Source organism: Dreissena polymorpha, chromosome 2 (assembly GCF_020536995.1).
Source record: "Dreissena polymorpha isolate Duluth1 chromosome 2, UMN_Dpol_1.0, whole genome shotgun sequence".
NCBI classification, from domain to species: Eukaryota; Metazoa; Mollusca; class Bivalvia; order Myida; family Dreissenidae; genus Dreissena; species Dreissena polymorpha.
Genome location: NC_068356.1, coordinates 29750223 through 29774390, shown reverse-complemented (window position 1 = coordinate 29774390; position 24168 = coordinate 29750223). Strand labels below are relative to the sequence as shown.

Here is a 24168-nt window from a genome sequence, read left to right as displayed (position 1 = left end):
GACTCACAGGCTAACAAAACTTTCTGTATAGCCGCTATCAAAACATCTCGGACCCTAGATTCTTAGAACACCATAAGAAACTATTCAGACCGCACATTAAATTTCTTTTTGTATTTATATCGGAATGAACGACCATATGAAGTCCAATATATTCGCCATAAAAGAAAGAACGCAATATAAGTAATACACGAAATCAATCTCATGCATGACTTTATTGATGCGCATATTGATTTTAGTTGAAATAATTTACCATACTTACTGTGGTATCAGTAGTAATCTAAATAGTAATCTATTAAATATTAATACTAATAGTACAAATGCTAGATATGATACTAAAGTAATATCAATAATGTTCATGTTCTCGTAAACACAATTAACTTCTTTTAACAAGTGTATTTGATTTTATGACGAGATTTTAAACAAGATGGGAAACAAGTAGTGTGAAAGAATACAACATTCTGTTTATGACACGCAATAAATTGAACAGTGTTCAAGTTTTTATGTTTTTGACGAAAATGTATTCATAACCTTTTTAACCAAAATATAACCAACTGTATGCAACAGTAATTGATGGGCATAACTACTTGTTAACAGTTTATATTCCCTTAAAGGGGCATTTTTACGTTTTGGTAAATTGAGAAAAAACTTTTAGATTCGCAAATGTTTGTTTTAGTTAAAGGAAAAGGTCCCTTTAATGTACTTAAATGTACATAAATACAGTATTGTAATATATTGCATTCTGCTCAATTTAGACAATATGTATTCAACACTCGACCGTTTTGAAATGAATGACATCAGAAAAATACAACAAACAAATAATATAAGGACTAGTAAAATATGTGTATGACTCTACAATAAAGTGCAAGTTAATTTGATTTTAAAAAGATGAAAATGGATGATTTGAAAAAAAAAGATTTCGAATATAAAAACGATTTCTATATATTTTTTGTAGATCATAATGTTGAATGTTCAATTTTGTTCATCGATTTTTTTCTTAATGAAATGTCGCTATTTAATCCTCATTATCTCACGTTATGTAATGATTCCAATCAATCGTTTAAATATATATAACATGTGTACTACCATAAAATAAAATGATCTCTCGTAGTCATGTTGCGAGAGGGGCTAACATTTAAAACAGACTGGCATTTCTATTCTTCATGTTTTAAGATAAAAGTAAAAAAGCACGCGCTTAATTAACTATGTTTTCATTAGTGTACAATCGAGTGAACCGATGTTAAAATAGTTAAAATAAACGTCGTGTTGGGAACGCTAACAATAGTTTGAAGCCTGTTATCTGGACAGTGTTGTGCAACCTTTCATGGTTGTTTTTGTTTGCTTGGGTGCAATAAGAGACCGTATTTTCCCGATTTTTTATCGCAATCATTCAAGTCTATAAAAAGAAAGGGAACCAGCTTCTCACCTTCAAACAAAATGGCAGCTTCCATTGCTTTCCAATTTGACAACAACTCAGATCTTAAGATAAATTATTCGTGTTTATTTTAAGAATGACATCAAACGTTTGAAATGACTGTTTTACTGAGAAGACAAATCTTTATGATTGAGCAGTTTTCATTGATTGGAAAAAGACCACTTGCAAAAACTGGTTCCGACAAAACTCGTTGCCAGTGCCCTGTGGCAGTGGCAGTGTTTCCTTCCATTTCTCAACCATGGGCATACCTGAACGTATGGAGATCTTTATCCAATTTATTTCATGAAATATCGTTTATAAAATATTTTCCCGAATACTTTGTCAACCGTTTGAGTCGTTCACTGAATAGGCTTTTAACATTTTCAGACTTCTACCTTATTAAAACTATTGATATCTGTTGAGTTCTGGATGAGTAGTGTATTCATATACAAAACACATTTAGAGTTTTGTTCAACATTTTTTATTTCAATTCTTTCACAAAAAAAAAAAGAAAACATGTTTTCACAAAATAACATTTTTTTTAAACTTTACACCATGTACACAAATATAGCAGACATATATATTTACATTGGTTAACACATGTTTTCACAAGGGACAAACATTGAAGTAAAACTGATTAATTAACATACCAATTACTTTAAATTGTATAATGTTAGGAAATTAATTAAAGTACGTTAAACCAGGGGTTTTTTTTAGGAAAAGGGGAAGACGCTGGACGCTGGGTTAAAGGGAAAAATCGAGCGCGAAAGAGACATATTTGGGGAAAAAATAAAAACTGTTCATTTCAATGTCTATAACTCACCTACAGACTTCAGGTTTTTTTTAGAAAAAGAGGCATGTCTCTGACCTTTTTGTTCTTAAACACATGAACAAGTATGATATTAAAGTCAAAGTCCTAAAAAAGTTGCAGGTGTAGATCTAATAATGGGAAATGTTTTCAACTGGGGCCGGGGAACGATGTCAATACTATGATTTCAATTTCATGATGAATGGGTTGACGATCTAGACCTGCTACAGTATTGGCAGGGAAAGGTGCGGCAGCTGCCGATTGTCTACTTTTACTTTCACAATAATCCGACAGTATTAATCGATGTTGATTACATGTACCTCAGAATCCTGCTGGGTTTCAACGGTTTTTGATGATTCATTCTTAAAAAATGCGTCAACGCAATTAATTTTTTCCGAGTCCGAACGTTTTATTTTGTTCGTGTATGAACACCAATTGTGAGACTTTTTTCTGTTTTAACGTTTTTATCTTGGCTTTCACATAACCCGGATGAAAACTCGACTAGTTTCCGGTAATTAATTGACGAAACACCCTTCTCGCGCAAGACCGGAATCCAGTAAAATAGTCACATGATTAATACGATTAGTTGCCCGGTTTCCATGACGTAATTTAAGAGCTATATATAGAATCACTGGGATTCCCAGATTTGAGTGTTCGTCGGAAGAGAGAGAGAGCGAGATCGTTGTACATGGTACAAATTGGATAAGTGTCGACTTCCCAAAAGAAAAAAAAACATTTCCTTGAGGGTAAAATATTATATTTTGGTGAAAAAAAAAAAAATTTTGGAGGGGAAATGGTATTTTTAGGGGAAAAATTCTGGTAGGGGAAGACGCCGAATATCGGCGTCACTTTCTTAGTAAAAAAAACCCCTGGTTAAACAATTGTATATAACACCTTTCACACACTTCATGTTACCTGTGAAATACACCGTCTACAAGTGTGAAAGAGAAGTTAATTGTGTCAGACAACCATATGTTTAGATAATTTAAGTGGGAACATAAAGAGAAAAAGAGCCATCATCTCTATAATTTATTCTTAAATACTGATTATCATATTCTATCCTACATCTATTTTGGATTTTTTTTGTTGGGGGGGGGGGGGGGGGGTTATAAGTTGACTTCAATAAGTGAGGGTTAAACAAACTAGAGCTTTGTCACAGACGTGACTATTATCCCCACACTGCATTGACACATAATATTTTGCATGTCGTCTTCACAAAAAACAGCAGACACCATGCTCAATTTTTAAAACGAACTAAGTGACCCCTTGACCTAGTTTTTGACCCAGAAAGGCCAATGTTCTAACTTGGCCTTAACATCATCTCCATAAAACTTCTGACAAAGTTTGGTGAAGATCGGATGTCAACTACTTGAATTAGAGATCTGACACCATGCTGAATGTTAAAAAACGCACTAAGTGACCCCGTGACCTAGATTTAGGCCCTGAATGGGCCCATGTTCAAACTTGTCCTAGAGATCATTTCGATAAAACTTGTGACCAAGTTTGGTAAGGATTGGATGAAAACTACTTGAATTAGAGAGCGGACGACATGGTGAGGTTTAAAACACACTAAGATACCCCGTGACCTAGTATTTGACCCAGCATGACCCATATTCACACTTGACCTAGACATCATCTAGATACAACTTCTAACCAAGTTTGGTGAAGATTGGATTAAAACTACTTGAATTAGAGAGCGGACAACATTGTGATGTTTAAAACGCATTAAGAGACCCCGTGACCTTGTTTTTGACCCGGCATGACCCATATTCAAACTTGCCCTAGACATTATCAAGATACAACTTCTGACCAAATTTGGTGAAGATTGGATAAAAACTACTTGAATTAGAGAGCGGACAACATGGTGAGGTTTAAAACACACTAAGTAACCCTGTGACCTTGTTTTTGACCTGGCATGGCCCATGTTCGAACTTTACCTACACATCATCTAGTTACAACTTCTGACCAAGTGTGGTGAAGATCGGATTTAAACTACTTGAAATAGAGAGCGGACACCATCCTTAATGTGTAAAACGTACTAAGTGACCCTGTGACCTAGTTTTTGATCTGGCATGGCCCATGTTCGAACTTGGCCTTCAGACCATCTAGATAAAACTTCTGACCAAGTTTGGTGAAGATCGGATGAAAACTACTTGAATAAGAGAGAGGACACCATGCTGAATGTTAAAAAAACGCACTAAGTGACCCCGTGACCTAGTTTTTGACCCTGCAAGGCCCATGTTTGAACTTGGCCTTAAGATCATCTCGATACAACTTCTGACCAAGTTTGGTGAAGATCGGATGAAAACTACTTGAATTAGAGAGCGGACAACATGCTGAATGTTTAAAACGCACTAAGTGATCCCGTGACCTAGTTTTTGACCCGGCAAGGCCCATGTTCGAACTTGGCCTAGACATCATGTAGATACAACTTCTGACCAAGTTTGGTGAAGATCGGATGAAAACTACTTGAATTAGAGAGCAAACAACATGCTGAATGTTTAAAACGCACTAATTGACCCCGTGACCTAGTTTTTTGACCTGGCAAGGCCCATGTTCGAACTTGGCCTAGACATCATGTAGATACAACTTCTGACCAAGTTTGGTGAAGATCGGATGAAAACTACTTGAATTAGAGAGCAGACATCATGCTGAATGTTTAAAACGCACTAAGTGACCCCGTGACCTAGTTTTTGACCCTGCAAGGCCCATGTTCGAAATTGGCCTTAAGATCATTTCGATACAACTTCTGACCAAGTTTGGTGAAGATCGGATGAAAACTACTTGAATTAGAGAGATGACAACATGCTGAATGTTTAAAACGCACTAAGTGACCCCGTGACCTAGTTTTTGACCTGGCAAGGCCCATGTTCGAACTTGGCCTTAAGATCATCTCGATACAACTTCTGACCAAGTTTGGTGAAGATCGGATGAAAATACTTGAATAAGAGAGCCGACAACACGCTGAATGTTTGAAACGCACTAAGTGACCCCGTGACCTAGTTTTTGACCCGGCAAGGCCCATGTTCGAACTTGGCCAAGACATTATCTACATACAACTTCTGACCAAGTTTGGTGAAGATCGGTTGAAAACTACTTGAATTAGAGAGCGGACAACATGCTGAATGTTTAAAACGCACTAAGTGACCCCGTGACCTAGTTTTTGACCCGGCAAGGCCCATGTTCGAACTTTGCCTAGACATCATGGAGATACAACTTCTGACAAAGTTTGGTGAAAATCGGATAAAACTACTTGAATTAGAGAGCGGACACTTAATACGGTCCGACAGACAGACCGACCGATTGACAGACAAGTTCACTCCTATTAACCCCTCTTAACTTAGTTTGTGGGGTATAAAACACCTATGTGTTGACCAAAAAGCATGCGAGTTGACCAAGGTACAGGTTGACTTAGGTATGAGTTGACTTGCACCCAACTAAGTGGTGTTAATATTATTGAAATAAAATTATGTTTATTGCAAAGAATACGTTCCATTTGTAAGAAATAAATCAAATTACATTTATGTTCCTAAGCAATTTGTGCGAATAGAATATAAAATATATGTACTTAACTTATGATGACCTTACAATACTTTTACTTTGAAACTAGATCAAACTCCAATTTACAAACACTTGATCCAATGATAAGCATTCATGTGTAAATGTCTAAAAAATATTTGTTGTTTGATTATACAACATATTCTCCATCCTTGATTGACACACTCATTTCAATTATGCCTAATTATTATATGATGTTGGTTGTTCAATTGGTTTATGTTATCATGAACCATAATATAACTTTCTTGTTGTTTTTCTGTTCTGTTTTTAATGTAAAAAGGTCAAAGTTCTTGAAAGCACATTCACATGCAGCAGTCACGTAAGAGTTAATACTTTAATGAATATGCCCCAATTCCAAGTTTTGATCCAGTAATATGATTGGACTGTCCTTACTTCATGTATAGGAATCTTTTTACTCTGCAATGTGAGGATGTGGTTATCATTTGTACAGATATAAAAAATAAATATTCTATATTGTTTACTCTTGTAATTGCAGTATGCAACCAAACCAGATGTAGTTGTAGAAGATGAAAACATACCAACGTCACATGCTTTAGCTAAAGGCAAAGATGACACCAACAGAAAGACAGTGAAGATACGTGTGCCAAAAAATGTTAGAAACACAGTGACAGATCAGGAAGAAAATATGAAGAAAAATGGTGACTTTGAAGAAAAGACTTTAAACAGTAAATTGACTGAAGAAGTTTTTCTTTATATTAGAAAGTCATCCATAACTGTAGATTTCAATAAAAATGTAAAATTGACAAAGCCTATACATGTTCGCAGCCCTCGTGGAAAAGAGACGCTTGTAATTGACTTGGATTATGAAGAAGAGGTGGAAGTAGATAATACAAACCCAGGGCAGAATATTGAATCCATAAATGAAGTCTTATGGAGGGACACAAGATTAGACTACAAAAAGTTACCTCAATATTATATGAAGCTTTCTAAAATAAGACTGACAGGTGGGTGTTATACATGAAGCATATTTTGTAGTAACAAGTTACTATCATTTGTGTGAATGTCATGGAACACAAGTCACTCATGCTTGTAGCTTTTCTATATTTGATCACAATCATATTTTCAAATTACATGTCCTTGTGTTATACTGATTGATTTTTCTTAAGCCTGATTGTAGAGATTAAGATACAGTTGTCACAATCGCAGTTCATTGGTTGTGTATTATCTGTATTATCTTTTTATGCTCCCCTTCGAAGAAGAGGGGGTATATTGCTTTGCTCATGTCGGTCGGTCGGTCGGTATGTCGGTCCGTCCACCAGGTGGTTGTTGGATGATAACTCAAGAACGCATACGCCTATGATCATGAAACTTCATAGGTAGATTGATCATGACTCGTAGATGACCCCTATTGATTTTGAGGTCACTAGGTCAAAGGTCAAGGTCACGGTGACCCGAAATAGTAAAATGGTTTCCGGATGATAACTCAAGAACGCATATGCCTAGGATCATGAAACTTCATGGGTAGATTGATCATGACTTGCAGATGACCCCTATTGATTTTGAGGTCACTAGGTCAAAGGTCAAGGTCACAGTGACCCGAAATAGTAAAATGGTTTCCGGATGATAACTCAAGAATGCATACGCCTAGGATCATGAAACTTCATGGGTAGATTAATCATGACTCGCAGATGACCCCTATTGATTTTGAGGTCACTAGGTCAAAGGTCAAGGTCACGGTGACCCGAAATAGTAAAATGGTTTCCGAATGATAACTCAAGAATGCATACGCCTAGGATCATGAAACTTCATGGGTAGATTGATCAAGACTCGCAGATGACCCCTATTGATTTTGAGGTCACTAGGTCAAAGGTCAAGGTCACGGTGACCCGAAATAGTAAAATGGTTTTCGGATGATAACTCAAGAACGCATACGCCTAGGATCATGAAACTTCATGGGTAGATTTATCATGACTTGCAGATGACCCCTTTTGATTTTGAGGTCACTAGGTCAAAGGTCAAGGTCACGGTGACCCGAAATAGTAAAATGGTTTCCGGATGATGACTCAAGAATGCATACGCCTAGGATCATGAAACTTCATGGGTAGATTGATCAAGACTCGCAGATGACCCCTATTGATTTTGAGGTCACTAGGTCCAAGGTCAAGGTCACGGTGACCCGAAATAGTAAAATGGTTTCCGGATGATAACTCAAGAATGCATACGCCTAGGATCATGAAACTTCATGGGTAGATTGATCATGACTCCCAGATGACCCCTATTGATTTTGAGGTCACTAGGTCAAAGGTCAAGGTTACGGTGACCCGAAATAGTAAAATGGTTTCCGGATGATAACTCAAGAACGCATGTGCCTAGGATCATGACACTTCATAGGTACATTGATCGTGACTCGCAGATGACCCCTATTGATTTTCAGGTCACTAGGTCAAAGGTCAAGGTCACAGTGACAAAAAACGTATTCACACAATGGCTGCCACTACAACGGACAGCCCATATTTTATTCTGTTTCCACACTGTCCAGTTAAGAGACTTACAAAATGAATTTTTGACACATGTTCATTCATAATGATGTATAAGCCTTTGTTTTTGTGCCAGTAAATACTATGTTTATGGAAATGACGAGAGAATTTAACATTTAAAAAACCAATGTAATATGATATGGCAACAGGACAGTTGTGATTTGCTGGGTCAATTCTATTTAGCTTGACCATCCAAGATGTTGATAGCTTTGACAAACTGGTGGTCTAAAACATTGAGAAAATGTCACGGTTCACTGACAATAAATCAAACATGTAATTCTTGCTACGCATCTTGCATTTAATTTTGTCAATTCAAATTATACATAAAAATATAATTAATTTTTAATCTGCTTGTTAATTGAAAAACAGCAACACAGTTTGTATGTATAAAACAATGTTAATACATAAATAGGATCAAGCATATTAAAATATCAACTTAGATTTAGTTTCCTTTACTGTACAGGATTTGTAAAGTTAGGTTAATATTTGTGTATTGAACAAAAATAACAACAGTGTAAAGAAAAGTTAATTTGGGGATGTTCTATCCAAACCCTGAGAGTTCAAATTTCCTCAAATGCCAAGTAAAGATTGTAAATTTCAACCCACTCCTCTGGTTAGTTTTCAGAGCGCACATATAATTAACTTTTGAGCTTAATGTCTCATTTGTACATGCATAACTGTATTAACTCCAAACCAACTATTACAAGTGGTAGGCCAGTATTACATGGACTGGTGTTCACTGTTTACACCATTTCACAACCCCATCTGATACTGGTCAGTATCTTGGCAAGTGGCCAAAGTTGGGAGTGGAATTAATGGTCTATTACATAACTGACTTCTGTGTGTGGTAAACACATGATACTGGTCATGTGGTAAAGTTGCACTTGTATACATTTGCCCAATACACAACACTAGCCTTGGCTATTTTTAATCAGATTGCATTGCTATCTATGGTGGTCATTGACTAGGGCAGTTAACTGCTATAAGTAACATGTTTCATTACCATTAATTAATAAATAAAACATTACAAATTGTGTGCATGTTTCACATATTGTCAAATAAGTCAAAATGTGTGAAAGGAATCCAAAAAATCAAAGACTCAATCATATAATGGATATAATTGATTAGTATAGCTCCTGATTGGTTTTTGCACTATTAATTGGATACATTTCACAGGTCATCGACATAAGTGTCATAAATTGTAGACAGAAGGTATAGAGAATTTCATCTTAGTATTAATAAGTAAATGATTCCATGATACTTATTGGATTTTATTTCAAGGTCACAGTGACAAAAAACATATTCACACAATGGCTGTCACTACAACGGAGAGCCCATATGGGGGGCATGCATGTTTTACAAACAGCCCTCGTTTCATTCTTCAGACTGTATTTTATTTAATTTATTGGGAAAGTTTAAATCTAGTTAATAATTAAACCTCATCCCAGTTTCAACAGAAAAGTAATATTTAAGTGTGCAATGGTAAGACATAAGCATTCAAATAGCTTGTCCTGATTGTCGCTTCATCATTAAGCAATTTACAAAAAAAAGCCATACAAATCAGCATGTCAATGATTTTCCATATGAATCCTGTTCCCATAGCTCTCAGGTCACTATGAGTCTGATAGTGCAGCCTTTACTTCATCATTTGTCTGCCAATTAAAAAAAAATATTTGCATGTTGCACACATAACTTGTGTCCAGAGCTCAAAGGCAAAAGTCACATTAGAATATATAGCTTTTCTCGACTGTAACTTTTATCGCAGTGTTATTAAACAATTACAACCATTCTTAACACCTTGTTCGACATGCTGCAATCAGGCATCTAGTGTTGACAAAAGTACATGTTACAAGTAAGCATAACATTACTGTACATGTACATATCTTTTGGATGTGTGTACCAATATATTATCATTATGCTGTTTTACTACAGGTTTGGTGGTGATAACTACCATGGCAGGTTATGGCATTGCCCCAGACCCATTCAGTGTGGGAACCTTCTTGCTATGTACTGTGGGAACCGCACTCACTTCCTGCTCAGCAAATGCCATTAACCAGGTTCGGTGTTAGAATGGTTCAACAGGGACTTTCAGAATGCATTTCTGCTACCTGCATTTCAATAGCTATTACCGTAATTACTCTATGTTTTCGGACACTAAGTTTTCGGACACCCCTTTTTTATGCAAAAATAATTATTTTTCGTGTCTCTTAATTTTCGGACACACGAGTTTTCGTCCATAATTAATGTCTCTAAGTATTTGGACAGTATATATTACGGCGCTATTTTACCAAATTTCGGCCCTGTTTTCGATATCTACTGACACTTCGATCATGGGGTTTTACAACCAGATTAACATCATTTAACATGGGAGGTGCATGCCTGAGGGTAACGGACCATTACATTTGCGTTATTGGATAAATAACCTTATAAACCGGTATTAAACAATGGTTTCGCACGATAGCATAAGCGTTATGACAATTACCAAGGGTAGTGCCAATTAATAGTTCAATGTTCTACCGCAATGGCACTACCCCTTCTCAGTAAAATAACTGTGACAAATACCAAACGCTTCAAAGTGTGATGCACCATATTGCAAGTTACGAACAATGGAAGGTGTTAGACAACAACTATCGGAAATGAACAAACAAAGAATTCATAGTTTGCTTTTTTTATTGCGTTAATTACAGGTTCATACTAGCGAGTATCGGTACATCAGATGCTCCTTTTTGAACTTGTTGGTCAAAGTACAACCTTGTAGTAAATTTCTGTCAAATAAATAAAGCATTTAAAAAAATAAAATGCAGTGCAAACATATATAACTGTAACTTATACTCTAAGGCATGGTATTTTACAAGCACGTGCTATTTACAGTAGTCGTTGATACAATTGACGCTATTTTCAGACACTTCAATTTTCGACTCTAAGTTTTTGGACACTTGTATTTTGTGAATATTTTTCGAATCTAAGAAAACATACAGTAATTACAGTACACATTTAATGGTCAAATTATTGTACATTGAATTTAATTGATTTGATTGAAAATATGAGGAGTTAACATGGTTAAGTGCTTTTGAAGTTGGCTTTTGGAGAACTCCAGCCTAACTAATGCAGTCTATAGATACTAATATATGAATATTTAAAAATAAAAGCTTGGCAGAAATTGAATTAATAGTTGCAATTACACTTAAAATTTTTCAGATTGATTAATATGTACAGGTTTTAACGTCAAAGTAGAGTTTTGTCTCTTCTTACACTGAATTGTACTTTAAATGTGTTTACAGTACTTTGAAGTGCCATTTGACGCACAGATGAACAGAACAAAGAACAGAGTGCTTGTCAGAGGACACCTTAGGTATTTGTTTCTACATGTAAATGGCTTTTGATATGGGTAGGTTCAACATCCAGCTGAAAGTTTTTAGTCTTTATGTCTTGCAGGTTCATTAGCATACCTGCCTCTCTTTTCTTTCTCCCAATTGGAGGTGATATCCCATAGAAAAAGGCAGGTTTATTGGTTTGAATAGGCAGATCTATGGGTATGTTGGTAGACTTCTAACGCTCATGATGAGAGATTTTGATTACCTGTTCATGGTCCATCCTGCGTTGTCTGTTACCGTACCTTTGATTAACATTCACATTTATTTCCCTCAAACATGGCGGGAACAGTTATACTGATATTATCTTGCCAGAGTTCCAAATTGGGTCATGTGAGGTCAAAACCTAGGTGACTAGGTGAAATATAAAAATGCTTGTGAACACTTTAAAGGTCACATCTAGGTTGAAATCCAAATTGGGTCACATGGTAACAAAAACTAGGTTTGAGGGTCAAAAGCTTGTCAACACTACAATTATTTGCAATCAACACAAATGAATGTGTTGTTGGTTTATCTCCTCATTGTAAAATATGAATGCAATAACATGATAGAAATGTGCTATAAAACGTCTTTGTTACAATATTAGCTGGACATACTGTAAAACACAAGTATTGAAAAAAAGAATCTGAAAAAAAGAGAGTAGGGCAGAACTCGTGGATAAGGTAGTCAGTCATAAAAACAGTTGAACATTGGTGTTAATAATGTGGTGTTACCGTTCCCAACATTTCTTGTTTTCAAATCCTCCTAATTGCTGAATCCTGCTAAATTTTTCACAGTTGAATGACCTTTGTGTGCATATGATCATAAAGAAAGGAATTTCAGCTGCAATGAGTTTTGGAAGAAGTAAGGCCTTATGTCTGTTCCTCCAATAAATAATATTTTGTCCCTAATTTGTTCTTTTTTTAACTTCCCTTAAATACCCGGTGAATCTCGCTCTCATTTTCACAATATAATGACCTAAATTTAGATATTATTGTAAAGTCAGGACTGAAATGGTGGCCACGTTTTGCTGAATTTAGGCCTGTTGTCTTTTTGTTTACTGTTGAAAATATAGTTGATTTGTCTATGTCCTAACCAGAGTTGTGGAGGCATCAGTTTGTATGACACATTTCTAGTGTTAACTTTTTTTTTCTAAAATGTTTTGACAATTTAGTTCCAAAATTATGAGCAGATTACACTCCCAACCATTCCCAAGTGATATTGAACATACCCGCTTACTATTTAAAATACAATAGATTGTTTTTTTTACCTAAAGGGAACATAACCATTGTACAAATAGCACTTTTTCAACCTAAAGAGTGATACATTTTCAGCCCACTTCATGCTGCAACGTTTGCTGTGATAACTGGGGCAATGGGAATCTCTGTCCTGTCGCTAGGGGTCAACTCGCTCACTGCCTGCCTAGGGGCCTTCAACCTCGGCCTGTACACACTGGTGTACACTCCCATGAAGCGCTACAGCATTGCCAACACCTGGGTTGGGTCTGTTGTGGGAGCTATACCACCGATGATGGGCTGGACTGCATGTACAGGATATCTTGACCCAGGTAGGTGACTGTTGTGTTGGCCGACAGAGTTTAGAATTTACTGTAATATTATAAGAAGAAAATTTTAATGGTTTGCATGACAAGTGCAGGTTTTTAAAGAATTATATATATTATATACGAGTAAACTGTAGTACCATTATCAGAATGATTTGAACAATCTTCTAACGTGTTTGATGTCACTAGTTTGATCCTTGTTGTCATGTATGTTATACAAGGATTGTTGAATTTTGTAAAATCTTTTTAGAAAAGAAAAGAATTTATTATAAATGATCAAACTCTTAATAATTAAACCTTTTCAGGTGCTTGGCTGCTAGCTGCTATACTCTATTCATGGCAGTTTCCACATTTCAACTCTCTCAGCTGGAATCTGCGACCAGATTACTCACGAGGTGGATACAGAATGGCGAGCGTTGTTCGACCAGAGCTCTGCAAACGTGTCGCACTGCGTCACAGTATTGGCATGATACCACTATGCACACTGGCACCACTGATAGACCTCACATCATGGTGGTTTGTGGGATACTCAATACCATTGAATGTGTATTTGTCGTACTTAGCGTGGAACTTCTACTGGAAAGGAGACAGCAATTCTTCAAGAAAATTGTTCCGATTCACTTTAGTCCACATTCCTGCTTTGTTGGTGTTAATGATAGCATGCAAGAAGCGCAACAACAGTCAAAATGCAACAGAACATTTGACCTTGGGGAATGTGAATGAAGACTCTGTTTCCTGAAAGCATATCTTAGTTTTAAAAAAAAAATGAGGATGTCTGCTTTTTAATTTCCTGGCAATGAAAAACAATTGTCTACGGTGCAATGCTCAACATTTAGCAGAACATTTAATCAATTGTCTTTTGTAGAGCGAACATTATAATGTTCAAGATGTAATATAATGTTGGCACTTTCAATGTTTCTTATTTATAAAAACAGTTTAGTATTATTGTTTATGATAGTTTGTTGGATTTTATTACTCATTTTTATGCAATGAAAAAAAAATGATTTAAAAAATTGAAACATCTTAATTGCATGTTTATCGAATGAGAATTGATTGTACTGCAACATGTTTGATAGGAAAAGAAATACCAGTGTCTGTTTGTCATGGACAAATAACTGTTTTTCTTGTCAATTTAATTTTTGCTGCTATTTGGTTTTCATGCAAGCTTTACATTTGTGTGTATAAGACAGGTATCACAGGTTTTTAGTAAAGGGCATGTGAACAGTTTAGATGCTTGGGCAATATAAGTCCACAGCCACCGTTAATATACAGTCACTATTTATATTTGCCTAAAACTATGCGAAGTGTTTATTAAAAAATGTTACTTTCACATAGTAAGTTCTAAGGTTAGAGCATAAATTATTTATGGATAAATATTAGTACATTTACATGTGAAAACATTGTCACAATGTCTGTTAATTTAATATTACCGGTAATTAAAATAGGAACCCAGTGTATGCTTTGGTTCGTATGATATTTAAAATGATCTACAATGTCAAAATTCTTTGTATGCCTTTTTACTTCCTGTTTTTCTGATTAAAATTTTTTTTGCATAGACCAGAATTGAAACTAAATAAACTGCAGTGATGCAGAGACGTAGATAACATTATCTATGTCTCTTATTAATGCAACCTTTTGAATTTTATAAACCACTGAAGTGAACAGTTGTAAAATATTGTGTGCTCTGTCTTTCATTTTGTGATTGGTAGTTTTTTCAAGAATTAAAATTCGTGTGTATTCATTTATTTACTATTGAAATATGAAACCTGTTAATTGGCAGCCATATACTTGGTAAAATTTTTGCAGCTGGTCAAAATGAATTGTGCATAGGAATTATTCATGGGTAATGCAACTACCCAGTATTGCAAGATGCCAGTGGATGTTTTAGAACACCTTTTAAAATCAGTCCTTATAGACTATCAGTGCCTGACAATTATCATTTACCATGATGTAATACTGCTTCGTATCTGATCTTTCTAACCTATGTTTGATTTGGTGAACTTCTTAAGGCTAAAAGTAAACATATTGACAATACCTTGAAGTCTGAGATAAATTTGTATTAAACTTGAGTTCAAGTTATCAATAGAAGATCAATTCTGTAATAAATAAATGGGTTTAACAAACTTTGTCTGCATACTTATTTAGAAAAAACAAATGTGCTATGCCTGAAAAAGACAGGGACCTGTACAAAAAAGTTTGTTATATAAAAAAGGACTTCTTTTTATGCCCCCTGATTGAATGATTGGGGGTATATTGTTTTTGGCCTGTCTGTCATTGTATGTGTATGTGTCCCAAAACTTTAACCTTGGTCATGACTTTTGCAATATTGAAGATAGCAACTTGATATTTGGCATGCATGCGTATCTCATGGAGCTGCACATTTTCAGTGGTGAAAGGTCAAGGTCATCCTTCAAGGTCAACGTCATATGTATGGCTTCAAAGCAGCGCATTAGAGGGCATTGTGTTTCTAACAAACACATCTCTGGTTCTTTCATGTTTATGAGGGCATATAATTTTCAAGGTGTATTACCATAAAGCAGCTTCATAAATATATGACACAGGCACATCAAGTTGAGCAGTTGTTCTACACTTTTCAAAATTTTTGAAAAAAAATTATGAGCTATTGTCATCACCTTGGCGTCTGCGTCGGCGTTGGCGTCGGCGTCCGGTTAAGTTTTGCGTTTAGGTCCACTTTTCTCAAAAAGTATCAATGCTATTGCATTCAAACTTGGTACACTTACTTACTATCATGAGGGGACTGGGCAGGCAAAGTTAGATAACTCTGGCGTGCATTTTGACAGAATTATGTGCCCTTTTTATACTTAGAAAATTGAAAATTTTGGTTAAGTTTTGCGTTTAGGTCCACTTTTCTCAGTAAGTATCAATGCTATTGCATTCAAACTTGGTACACTTACTTACTATCATGAGGGGACTGGGCAGGCAAAGTTAGATAACTCTGGCGTGCATTTTGACAGAATTATGTGCCCTTTTTATACTTAGAAAATTGAAAATTTTGGTTAAGTTTTGTGTTTAGGTCCATTTTATTCCTTAAGCATCAAAGCTATTGCTTTCATACTTGCAACACTTACTAACTATCATAAGGGGACTGTGCAGGCAAAGTAATGTAACTCTGACTGGCATTTTGACAGAATTATGTGCCCTTTTTATACTTAGAAAATTGAAAATTTGATTAAGTTTTGTGGTAGGTCCACTTTATTCCTACAGTATCAAAGCTATTGCTTTCATACTTGCAACACTTAAGAACTATCCTAAGGGGACCGTGCAGGCAAAGTTATGTAACTCTGACTGGCATTTGGACGGAATTATGGGCCCTTTATACTTAGAAAATTGAAAATTTGGTTAAGATTTATGTTTTGGTCCACTTTACCCCTAAAGAATCATAGATATTGCTTTCATACTTGGAACACTCACAAACTATCATAAGGGTACAGTAAAAGGACAAGTTGCATAACTCTGGTTGTCATTGTTACGGAATTATGGCCCTTTTTTGACTTAGTAACTTTTAATATATGGTTAAATTTTGTGTTTCGATCCACTTTACTTCTTAAGTATCAAGGCTATTGCTTTCAAACTTCAAATACTTTCATGCTATCATGAGGTTACTGTACCTGGCAAGTTGAATTTTACCTTGACCTTTGAATGACCTTGACTCTCAAGGTCAAATTATAAAATTTTGCTAAAATTGCCATAACTTCTTTATTTATGATTAGATTTGATTGATACTTTGACGAAACTACTCTTACCTGACATACCACAATAGACTCCACCCAAACCATCCCCCGTGCCCTCCCCCCCCCCTCCCCCTAATTTTTTTTTTTTTTTTTTTTTTTTAAGATCATCTCACAAATGACCACCACACCCTCACACTATACCCCCACCCCCCCACCAATTTTTTTTTTTGATTTTTTTTTTTTTTTTAAGATCATCTCACAAATTACCACCACACCCTCACACTATACCCCCCCCCCCCATTTTTTTTTTAAACGGTTATGTTTGAAATACCGTCAAACCATCGCACCCAAAAAATACCTCCACCCCCATTGCCCCCCCACCCCCCAACTCCCCCCCGCCCCCGATTTTTTTTTTTTTTTTTTTTTTTCGCTTTTTTGGAAGATAATGTAATAAATGTCCACAACCCCACACTATACACCCCTCTTCACTCCACCCCTCCCTCCTTTGTGATTGAAAATGAGAGTCCCTTCACCTTTAAAAAGAAAATAGATGAGCGGTCTGCACCCGCAAGGCGGTGCTCTTGTTAAAACTAAATAGCGCCAAAACCTAATTAGAATTCAATGATATAAGCAAGAACTCCTTTACAGTTTGTCACTTGATGCCATTCAATTATTTTGCAATAAACTAAATCATTACAATTCCACTTGTCAATGTTTCACCTTTCTTCCAAATATTTCACCTGTTCTTGACCTTGTAGAGAAGATGTTTGTAGTTATTTTGCAAAACAATTATCATTGACCCAGGGACAAGGCCAGTATTTATCTCGTATGATAATATGCTTGGTTAAGAACCATGATTGGATTCACATATAAAATGTGACAGCCTTGTGGTTTCTCACAAGTTAATGTTATACAAGTCGATATGGAACATTTCATGTCCCTCCTTCCCCAAACCACAAATCAAGTTTTTAGTTAATCGCTTGCGGACAAGTAAGGTTAGTGGTATGCGATGCAAGTCAGTCTGCTCTTATCTACCTTAAGAACGATTACCACCGCATCTGCCTATTTATACTTCACCACTGATACACTGCAGAGAGTGAGTGTGTGTGTATGTAATCAATAGTGTTTAACAGCTTATGCGACGACATTGGCCAGTTTGTCATTGAAATGAAATCTGTACATATTGGCTGCTTTCAGGGAAAACGGGGCTAAATGCATGTCAAATAAGTGATTTCCCAGATAAGCCTGTGCACACTGTTTAGCCTGTGCAATACGCATAAGCTAATCAAGGATGACACTTTCTGATTTTATGCTGTTTTTCGTTTAAAGAGAGTCTATGGTTCTGGGATGACAATTAATGCATATGCATTAATCCCTGTTTTGCCAAAATGAAGCTTAAATTATCTTTTCTATTAATGATTTGAAAAAAGATATAAAAAAGTGATAATAACTTCAAAGTAACCTCGCTGACAAAATCACTTTTAAATCAAATTAACAACCAATGAGTTATAAATTTTTACATTGTGGCATTTTTAGGAAACATCTTAAAGGGACCTTTTCACAGTTTGTCATTAAAAGCTTAATATTGATAAATGTTAAAATTGGATCTTAAAAGCTCCATGTAAAAAACAAGAATAACAATAAAGAAACAAAAAAGTTACCCTCAACTGGGCTCGAACCACTGACCTCTGGAATAAAAGTATATAGTTGAGACCACTCGGCCAAACAATGAGAGATGTATTTTATACTTTATATAAGCAATCCTCTTAGTTTGAAAAATACGACAACATTTTGGTCAATTTACCAAAATGTAAAAAGGCCCTTTAATGTCTTCAGACTTGCAAATTGAACGAGTTCAATAGACTGTCAGATCTTACATCATGAAAAACTTACAGGTTTAGTGGTTGCCTGTAAGCCTGGGGCCAGTAGATTTAAGCCCAGGAAACTTAATTTCAAAAGTTGGTTACAGTTGGGCTATAGCAGGGCAACTAGCTTTTTCAAAGCTTGAATAACTCAATCCAATTAAACATAGAATACAAATTGGCACCTAGGAAATGATTCAATTCCGGCTCACAAGACATGATGCATTAAAGTCTGTCATGTTGGCAAAATTGTTGCTCAATAATTTAAAGAAACAAGAGATGTGTTTTGTCAGAAACACAATGCCCCCTAATGCGCGTTTTTTTTTACCTTTGACCTTGAAGGATGACCTTGACCTTTCACTACTCAAAATGTGCAGCTCCATGAGATACACATGCATGCCAAATATCAAGTTGCTATGTTCAATATTTCAAAAGTTATTGCAAAACTTTACTATATTAAATTTTTGACCTTTGACCTTTCACCACTCAAAATGTGCAGCTCCATGAGATACACATGCATGCCAATTATCAAAATGCTATGTTCAAAATTTCAAAAGTTATTGCAAAACTTTACTGTAAGGTTAAAGTTTTGGGACAGAATGACAGACAGAAAGACAAACAGGCCAAAAACAATATACCCCCGACCATTTGATCCGGGGGGGCATAAAAAGATAAAGTATTAGATAAACATAGCACAACATGTACATGATTTATGGCTTGTTATTCTTTAGCAAGGCAACCACAATTCTAAAGATGGTTGCCAGTTTAGCAACCAATTGCAAAGAAAGACACATGTTTTTATTTTGTCTAAGTTATCTCTATAACATAAATATGAGCATAATACAGTGCACACACATCTCAACATGTGCTTTAAGACGCTCTCTTTATAAATTTGAATGGGTTGATGTACACACATCACGACATGTGCTTTAAGACACGCTCTTTAAATTTGAATGGGTTGTGTTCATTTCAAACTTGCGATATATAAAACTATAACATAATCTTGAAAACTGAGTTGCGTCTAAGCTTATGCAATAGCGAACAACTTAAGCACTTTGATAAGTCCAAGGAGCCTACCACAATAGCGATCTCATTCTTGTTGAGCAATGAAATAACCAATCTAAATTTCTGTGAAACGTTGCGATTAAAACTATTGTGTTAGTTGAATGGATGCTGACCAGCAGTCAAATTCATGCAACGGCCATACACCCTTTACTGAAAGATCAGTTAACATGTCAAATGTTCAATGTCAATTGTGCATGCTTATTACCTGTCCCGATTTCTGCATCCTGACTAGTTCCTAATTCTTCGAGATGCAAACAATTACACGTGTTGAATAACATTTTTTTTGTGTACGATGACTCAAGAAGCAAATTAGCAAATTATTTTATTTCCATCTTACAAGTTATGCAAGAGACAACAATACTAAAGCTGCATGTACCAATGTGTACTGTGTTGTACTTGTTAGTACATGAACTTAAGAGACTGCTTTCTTTTATGCCATAGGTTCATGGTGGACATCATCAATAAGAACAGGATACCAAGTTGTCAATCATTTCATATCATAAATTAGCAAAGGCTGATGTGTTCTGTTGTTTGGCAGTCTGCTTGTAAGATATTTCAACATTTGCCATGATAAATATTAATTAAATGACAGTGGCCTATTAGTGTCAATCCACTTTTTCACAACATCAAAATATGGGAGGGTAGGCAGATTTGAATACTAGTAATAGCCAGGAACCAAGATAAGCTGGAAAAGTGGAATGGATCGTAGATATGGAATGATAATGCAGTTCGAGTTATTCATCAATTAAGTTGGTGCATATAATTATCATCTTAGTTTTTCTGATAAAATGTATATTATACTGTGTCGTCGTTAAGTTACTAACTTTCTGCCTGAAATTTATAACAACTGGAACCTCACTTTTGTCGACTGCACATAATCCATTCAGTTTTTTTAAACTACATGGTTCTGTAGCATCCATTTTACTTGTATATCCCATTTGATTCTTTGGTACATTCCGAATCAGAATCGTGTGAAGATACACACAGAGCCTCAGAGGCTACAAAACAACAATCTGCACGCTGACTCTCCCAAGACCTCAGAACCAGAATGGACACATTGACCGTCCAGTTGGGTCAGAATATTGTTTAACATTGAAATATATTATCCAATATGAATTTACTTGTCAACTACTATTTATTAATGTCTTGCCTCTCATTCACTAAATTATATTCAGCTATTAAACGCCCGATGTCCCGCGACTTTCGGCTTCTGCCTATGGGAAGACCACGTCTAGTGGGTAGGCTTGTCGCGAGGGATCAAAAAAAAATTCTCCCATATATATATAGGAATGTTTTCATCCTTAGCGGTACCGGTAGAAATCAACTATACCTTGCCAGCGGTACCATCGCCCCTGCCTCCCCCCCTCAAAAAAAATTTTTTTTTTTTTTTTTTTACCTTTGATAATTCATAAATCTCTTATTACATTGTAAATAGTTTAATCCTCATTGTAGACATTATATTTGAATGGTTTAATAATAATGGGATTAATACAATAATTTATAACATATAAATGAACATGCAATAGAAAGCATTCCAGAAACACCTGCGCGCTCGAACGTGCCCTTTTCACAAAATACTGCGCGTTGAACGTGCCCTTTTGACAAAATACTGCGCGTCGAAAGTGCCCTTATGACAAAAAAGCCCCCCTGCCCTTTTCAAATCCTAGCCCGAGCACTGCACTCATCCTGCAGGCCCAGTGCCTTGCAATTTTCTCTCGTCCTGCATACACATGCTTTTGTCCTTGCAGTGCATGCCGACTGCGGTTCAACACCATATTTCACGTTCAAATATTACATCAATGATCCAATATTTACCTGGGACATGGTCTCACATATTTATTGCAAGAAAAGACAGTCCTACTGGTACTGGTCCGTAAAAAATGTTTTAACAGATTGATTTCACTTGTCCTGTTGGAAAAGACCTTTAGGTAAATTCCCTTGTGTCAATACAATTTTCCGCCCCTGATAACATGTGTAGAATTTAGCCAAAGCATGTAACATTTTAGACTAAGTATATTATTGGAAAGGGAAATCCCTGAAACGTAACTGCTTTCGAATTTAATTTGACAACTGTACAGAAGGCAAAGCACACAAAAACCTCTACAACATATTTTATTGCATGACAACATAAACACAATTGCAGTCAAAAAATAAATTTAAAGATATATTTACAGAATGGCAAACAAAATAATTTAAGATCACGTGCAGTGTTTCTTGGCTTTGTTAATATCGTTAATCAGTTCTTTCATATATTTGATCTCCCTCTGTATAGAATCCACTCGTTCACGTAGTTCCTTGTTCTTATCAGCAAGTCTAGCTTCTTGCTCTTGTATAGTTTCTTTTTCCGCACGTTTTTTCTCTCGATACCGAGTAGCAGCATTCTTGTTTTGCATCTTCTTACGAACTTTCTTATCCGACACATGTTCATATTCAGAATCATAAGTAGAAGACCTTGACTTTCTTTTTGATTTTAATTTTGTGAAGTCCTTTTCAGAGACTTGACTGCTTTTAACAGAACTTATGTTGCTGTCGTCACTAAAGTAGCTTGTGTCAATGGTGCTAAGGTTGTCACTTTCATCTGCCACAGATGAGCTGGACAAGAAAGAATTTGGTTCATCAAGAAATGTTGGATTATTCACCGTTAATGGTTCAGCCTTAATGTTGAAGTCTTGCAGCTCAATGCTGGCAATCATGGGAGCATCTTCTGGCATTTCAATGAAATCGTGAATTGAATTTTGAACGTCATCTTCCAGGTGTACATCATATGTTATGCTTTCCTCCAGGAAAGATGAGAAGTCTATATTCGGCACCTGAGCAATGGGTGAAGTTGCTGAAGAAATCGACACTTTTGGAGTTGGAGGTTGGATATTGACAACCGGTTCAACTTTTGCAACAGCGACAGCATTTTTGAGTGCCCAGTTCTCAGTTAGCAATGTTTTGAGAAGTTCAAAGGCTGCAAGTTTCATTCCTTCCTTCCTTGGTTCGTCGTCTTCTTTTGAAGTTGTGTAGGTTATTACTTGTGACATTTGTTGAAGAACGGAGGGCTGGACAACAACAGGTGTTGTGAGAGTAGGTTGTTCCTCAAATGATTTCGTTGTGAGAGTAGGTTGTTCCTCAAATGATTTATCTGTATCCAGAAAGGATCTGATGTCCACAGATTCCATCCAGTCATCCCCAAGTGGATCTGAAATGATAAATTTTATACATTTAGACTATCAATTGAAATGAAAATGTGTTTAATTGACTAATAGTCGTATGAGTCTGTAACTAAAGGATGTTATTTTTTCTGCTGTGATGTAAGTTGAATGGATTGTGAGGCATGTAATCAAAAACATGGTATATGTTATCAATATGTCTGTTAAAACCTATTACTACAGCTGCATTTCTAAAATCACAGCAATATAACAGATGCTTACCTCCAGCAGGTTCTGGAAGGAGGAAGTCTTCCAGAGATTGCTGGACATCCCGATGGCGAGACTCGAGTGGCTTGAGAGGCCCATCAAGGTCTAGATCAAGAATGCTACTCTCGGAACCAAGGTCAGCGGCAAATGTATCTGCCGACAGACCTAACATGTCGTCCAGAAAGCAGGACTGTTGCCTGAATTCCATCGAATCGTTGAAGAGATCCATTCTCATCATCTTCGTATGTGCTTGTTAACGAGCTGTGTGTGGCAATTGCCAGGAACAATATGGTCGGGGACCTGAAAACACCGAAGGTTACTTCTGAGACATTTACGTTACAAAAATACAAATAAACATTATTCAAGCAAGCGGTTGGAACCAGTCTTTTATTAGCTTCGTTTCGTCTTCATTTATTAAAAATATAATCTTCAAAGCACATTTTTAATTAAATGTGAGCCAAGTTAACTTAATCTTATTTTATCTTACAAAGAATAGTAAATATTACAATTTGTTTGTTTGCATGCTTATACTAGACCATTGTTAAGTCTGGATCTCGTACATTCAACGAAAGACCAAGTGCCACGTGTTAAAACAAGAACACAATTTAAATCACAATTTAAATAAGATATCAAATAAAGAAGTCAAATTTACTTACGCCATGATTGAAATAATCTTTAGAGTCGTTGGTGCAAAGCAATGCTTTTGCACGGGTTTCTTTTGCCCAATCACGCTGCCATGATTATGCGAATCACTTTGTAAGCTTCTTTAACTCGTGTTTGTAGAATGTGAAATGGCGCACATAGAGTTCTAATTGTATTTTCTAGAGAAGTAGTACAGATTTCCTACTCGTAGTAGGGGTAAAAGTGTGTAGACAAATACTTCGGTACTTTTTATTTAACTTGAACACAACATGAAAAAGGCGTTAGAGTAATATGAAGATTATATTACATATTATGTTGAT

At 36.0% G+C, this 24168-nt stretch overlaps 2 protein-coding genes across 2 annotated transcripts; one reads left to right on the top strand and one right to left on the bottom strand.

Annotated features, from left to right (window-relative positions):
• Nucleotides 1-1402: 1402 nt before the first annotated feature.
• Nucleotides 1403-15309, top strand: LOC127866405 (protoheme IX farnesyltransferase, mitochondrial-like). The gene is made up of 6 exons (XM_052406906.1): nt 1403-1686; nt 6274-6742; nt 10208-10332; nt 11557-11627; nt 12960-13192; nt 13492-15309. The coding sequence occupies exons 1-6, from the start codon at nt 1528-1530 to the stop codon at nt 13923-13925; spliced, it is 1491 nt and encodes a 496-aa protein (XP_052262866.1). The 5' UTR covers nt 1403-1527; the 3' UTR covers nt 13926-15309.
• A 6591-nt stretch (nt 15310-21900) lies between these two features.
• LOC127866415 (uncharacterized) lies at nt 21901-24025 on the bottom strand. The gene is made up of 3 exons (XM_052406920.1): nt 23863-24025; nt 23222-23506; nt 21901-22989 (listed from the first exon to the last, which is right to left on the bottom strand). Exons 2-3 carry the CDS (start codon nt 23442-23444, stop codon nt 22004-22006), a joined length of 1209 nt encoding a protein of 402 aa, XP_052262880.1. The 5' UTR covers nt 23445-23506; nt 23863-24025; the 3' UTR covers nt 21901-22003.
• Nucleotides 24026-24168: the final 143 nt, after the last annotated feature.